A 4,821-nucleotide genomic window follows, 5' to 3' on the forward strand; every position below is an offset into this window, starting at 1 on the left:
TCAGAAATTCAAAAATTCAGAAATTCAAAAATTCAGAAATTCATAAATTCAGAAATTCAGAAATTCAGAAATTCAGAAATTCAGAAATTCGGAAATTCAGAAATTCAGTAATTCAGAAATTCAGAAATTCAAAAATTCAGTAATTCAGAAATTCAGAAATTCAAAAATTCAGAAATTCAGAAATTCAGAAATTCATAAATTCAGAAATTCAGAAATTCAGAAATTCAGAAATTCAAAAATTCAGAAATTCAAAAATTCAGTAATTCAGAAATTCAGAAATTCAAAAATTCAGAAATTCAGAAGTCTTACAACAGTGATCCCTAAATGTAAGGAGTTACTGTAGATTATACAAGTGAGGATTACTGTACCCCAGGACTCCTAAGACAGTATGTGGACTACAGTAAGCTTGACATTGCAAGGACACAGAAAGGGATTACTGTAGATTGGGTTGCTGCAGAATAAATAAATTCAAAACTCTCACCCCTTGTTCTTCTCCTCATCTAGCTCATTTTTATTTTCTTCCTCTCTTTCCCGTTTTTCTTCCAATTTCTTCTTCTTCTCCTCTACTGTATAAACATCGAAACAAACAAAACACTCTCGAATTTTTTCGCAATACTTCGATAGATCATCTTTTGTACAACACATCGATTCCATCAATCGATCGAAATCCAACCGATCTTTTTCATATGCCGCTCGATCTGCGGCCATGTTCTGTTCCGCGTGCTTTTTCAACACTTTTCTCTCCTCCTCACTCATTTTTTTCAGTTTCAAATTCTCCATTTTCAGTGTATAGACATTCTCATTGGCCATATTTAATTCGAACATTTTTCGCGGAAGTGTAGAAAACATAAAATTCATCGTCGCGAAAAAGATGTCATCGTGACGGCGCAACACACTGCTGGCGTATCCAATTTGTTCGTTCATCGAAAATATGCGGGGATCGACGTCCTTGGGTCTTCTGAAAGTTATTCTGGTTGACAACTTACTTCTAGCTTCACTAGTTTTTGAGATATGCGCCTTTAAAAAAGGGGCTGCTACAGAGCAAGCGAGCGCCACAGGATGGAGTGCGCACATCTCGAAAACTACGGTAGCTTGAAAAAAATTGTCAGTTGCAAAAATGTAGAACATAGGATTTAACATGTTTTGTAGTTTAAACCTTTTTTCTAGCTATTGTAGTTTTTGAGATATGCGTCTTTAAAGTTGGCGGCTGCTAGAACGCGCTTTCGTCAGCGCCTTCAAGCAGCCGCAGCCGAAAAGGCTCTTACAGAGCAAGGTGGGCGCCTCATGAGACAGTGCCGACTTTAAAGGCGCATAACTCAAAAACTACAATAGCTTGAAAAAAGTTGTTAATTGCAAAAATGTAGAACATAGGATTTAACATGTATTGTAGTTTAAACCTTTTTTCTAGCTATTGTAGTTTTTGCGTTATGCGTCTTTAAAGAAAGAGCTCTTACAGAGCAAGATGGGCGCCTCATGCGGGAGAAGGCGCATATCTCGGAAACCAAAGAAGTTATCAAAAATTGCTAACCAACAAATTGCTCAGCAAAAAAATTTCCTACATTTTTGTAGTCTACATTTTTTTCTAGAAATCGCACCTTTTTAGATATGCGCCTTTAAAGTTAGCGGCCGCTTGGAGGTGCTCACCCGTCCTCTGTTGAAGCGCTTTCTTTAAAGGCGCAAATCTCCAAAACTGCGGTATCTAGAAAAAAGTTGTCAACTACAAAAATATGTAAAATACAGTTTCACACATTTTCGTTGCTAAACACTTTTCTTTACCTACGGTAGTTTTTGAGATATGAGCTTTTAAAGTGGAGCGCACCCTTCCTCTATTGAAGCGCTTTATTTAAAGGCGCATAACTCAAAAACTACAGTAGTTAGAAAAAAGTGGTCAATTCAATAAACGTGTAAAATTCAATTTTACACATTTTGAAAATTTTGAATTTTCAAAAATCTTTTGCAAAACTCACTTCGTCCTCAATTCTTCATGAATTTTCTTTTGCACATCATCCCAAAATTTGTCTCTCTCCATTTTCTTTGAATGAATTATTTAATTAGTCCCAATTAATTAATCAACTACCCAAAAGCAAGCCACCAATTCTCTGAAAAATTTTAGATAAAAAAAAATGAACAAAATGTGATAAAAAAGATATGATAAGGATTCAAAAGAAATTTTGGAACCTCATCAGAGAAGAACAAATGAAATCAAAAAAGTTCAAAAAAATTTTATTATAAAAACTTTGAAATAGTAAAAAATTCAAAAAAGTATTAATTATTAATCAAAGAATCACAATTAAAACATTGATCGAGAAAATTGTAAATTTGAAAACATGGGTTACTGTAGAAGCGAGATCTGATTTAGATTTACGAGAGAGAGAAAGAGATAAGACAAGAAAAATTGCAACGAAAAAAAAAGAGACCAGGAAAAATAAGTGATTACTGTACTTTGGGGTACTGTAATTTAAAATTAAGACAGAGTTCGGGTTACTGTAGAATCCAAAAAACTCAAAAAAATTGAAAGTTCCGAAAAAATCAAAAATTCTGAAACTCTTGCCGAATTTGGACTATAGTAACCCAGGTTACTGTCTAACTTAAAGTCAAAGTCTAACTACAGTAAGCCTTTACTCACCATAAGTAAGGGATTACTGTAGTTCATACGGATAAGGATTACTGTACCCCAGAGACTCCTAAAACAGTTTGTGGATTACAGTAGCCCTAAGATTGCTAATTGAGAATTACTGTAACATTGAAGAAATCGCATGAGGATTACTGTAGGTTGGGTCACTGTAGCTTATAGACGTCAAGATAATGCAAAAAAGTTTTTATGGCAAAGGATTACTGTACCTTCACACAAGGGATTACTGTAGATTCATTGAAATTAGAGGATTACATTTAAACCATTAACTTTGAGCTCAATTATCCCGATTTCTGTGAAAGATATCAAAAATTTGTCAACTGATAAAATATTTATCATAGTATCACCTACATTTTATCAGTTGACCAATTTTTGATATGTTTCATAGTAACCGAGATAATTGAGCTCAAATTTGACGGTACGGTACTAAGTTCAGCTGTTTGATACAAACAATCTGATAGCTGTAGATCGGGTTTCATTGTGGTTTCTACGACAATTGAAGGATTCCTGTAGTTTTAAATGGAAATCAGGGGATTACTGAAGCTCAAAAACAAAAATAGCGGATTACTGTACCCCCTAGGAGTTCCCATAAACCCCTTGAACATTTCTAATCCCCAATTTCCCATCAATTTTTGGCATCGGATCATCTGGCATTCGTCCAGCTGAACTTTGAAATCGTGTCATTCCCAAACCAAACTGCAAATATCCATTATCGATAATCGCCATTTGCCGTTCCTTCTCCACTAGTTTCCTCTCATAATTCTCCATTTTCTCCTCCATTTCCTTCGTTTTTCTCTCCAATTCCTCGATTTTTCGCGTCTTCTCCTCATCCGACATATCCTCGATTTTCGATTTTTCCGAAACTTGATCTTCCAGAATTTTCAGACGTTCCTCTTGTTTTTTGATGATCTCTTTTAGTACGGCAGCTTGAGTTTTGTCCACTTTTGTGAAAATTTTATTGATTTCTTCATGTGGAAATTTGGGGATGTTTGGAGCTCCGCCCATTTGGATTTTTTCGGATTTTTGGGGTTTTTGGGATTGTTGAGATTTGTTGAGATTATTGATTTTTTGAAGATGTGGAGGGAGATTTGTGATCAGTTGGTCTTCGTCGGTGAATAGTGGTGATCCCATTGGTCTGGAAGTTGATTGGGTTACTGTAGGTTTCTCTGGGTTACTGTAGATTTGATCTAGACTTAGAAAATCAAATTTGTGTTTATGTTGTAGCTTAGAATTATAAAATTACCGTACTTTCTTTTGGGTTACTGTAGGCTGGATTATTCTAGATTAATTTGGTGTACCGTATTTTGACCTAGATTTGGAAGGGATTACTGTAAATCGACTTGGAAAAGAATATCAGAAACTTGGTTTTTTGTTACATTAGTTTGACCTAGATTTGGAATTACAGTTTTCAGGCTAATGTTGAAGCTTTGGATTACTGTAGATTTCACTACTGTAGTCTAGTTTTGATTTTCAGGGTTACTGCAGTTTTCGATAACCACTGTAGATGGGGATTACTGTAGTTTAACACAGATTTGATATTATAACCTCGTTACTGGATCAATGTAGATTGAAATGAACATTAATAGCAGAAAATATTATTTTGGGTTACTGTAGATTTGATCTAGATTTGAAATAACCAGTTTTAGGTCTTGTTGAAGCTTGGGGTTACTGTAGGTTGAGTACTGTAGTCTAGGTTATTTTATTGGGTTACTGTAATTTTTTCAAAAATTCAAAAATTCAAAAAATTCATAAAATCCGAAAAATTCATCTAAAATTTTTTCTGTTTCAAAATTTTTCCCTGAAATTCTAGAATTCTAAAATTCTAAAATTCTAAAATTCTAAAATTCTAAAATTCTAAAATTCTAAAATTCTAAAATTCTTAAAATTCTAAAATTCTAAAATTCTAAAATTCTAAAATTCTAAAATTCTAAAATTCTAAAATTCTAAAATTCTAAAATTCTTAAAATTCTAAAATTCTAAAATTCTAAAATTCTAAAATTCTAAAATTCTAAAATTCTAAAATTCTAAAATTCTAAAATTCTAAAATTCTAAAATTCTAAAATTCTAAAATTCTAAAATTCTAAAAATTCTAAAAATTCTAAAATTCTAAAATTCTAAAATTCTAAAATTCTAAAATTCTAAAATTCTAAAATTCTAAAATTCTAAAATTCTAAAATTCTAAAATTCTA

The 4,821-nt window shown here is 32.8% G+C and overlaps 2 protein-coding genes across 2 annotated transcripts in view; both read right to left on the reverse strand.

Moving 5' to 3' along the window:
- Window positions 1-2,029, reverse strand: part of CBG26816 — a gene marked incomplete at both ends in the record, with an annotated part of 11,940 nt that extends 9,911 nt beyond the window's left edge. The window contains 2 exons of the mRNA XM_045236217.1: window positions 617-958; window positions 1,968-2,029. Of these exons, the coding sequence (XP_045099725.1) occupies window positions 617-958; window positions 1,968-2,029 (404 nt within the window). The remainder of the gene's footprint in view (window positions 1-616; window positions 959-1,967) is intronic.
- Window positions 2,030-3,208: 1,179 nt separating this feature from the next.
- Window positions 3,209-4,821, reverse strand: part of CBG26817 — a gene marked incomplete at both ends in the record, with an annotated part of 5,540 nt that continues 3,927 nt past the window's right edge. Inside the window, one exon of the mRNA XM_045236218.1 lies at window positions 3,209-3,767. Coding sequence (XP_045099726.1) covers window positions 3,209-3,767 — 559 coding nt within the window. The remainder of the gene's footprint in view (window positions 3,768-4,821) is intronic.

This window comes from Caenorhabditis briggsae, assembly GCF_000004555.2.
Source record: "Caenorhabditis briggsae complete genome, chrIV, whole genome shotgun sequence".
NCBI classification, from domain to species: Eukaryota; Metazoa; Nematoda; class Chromadorea; order Rhabditida; family Rhabditidae; genus Caenorhabditis; species Caenorhabditis briggsae.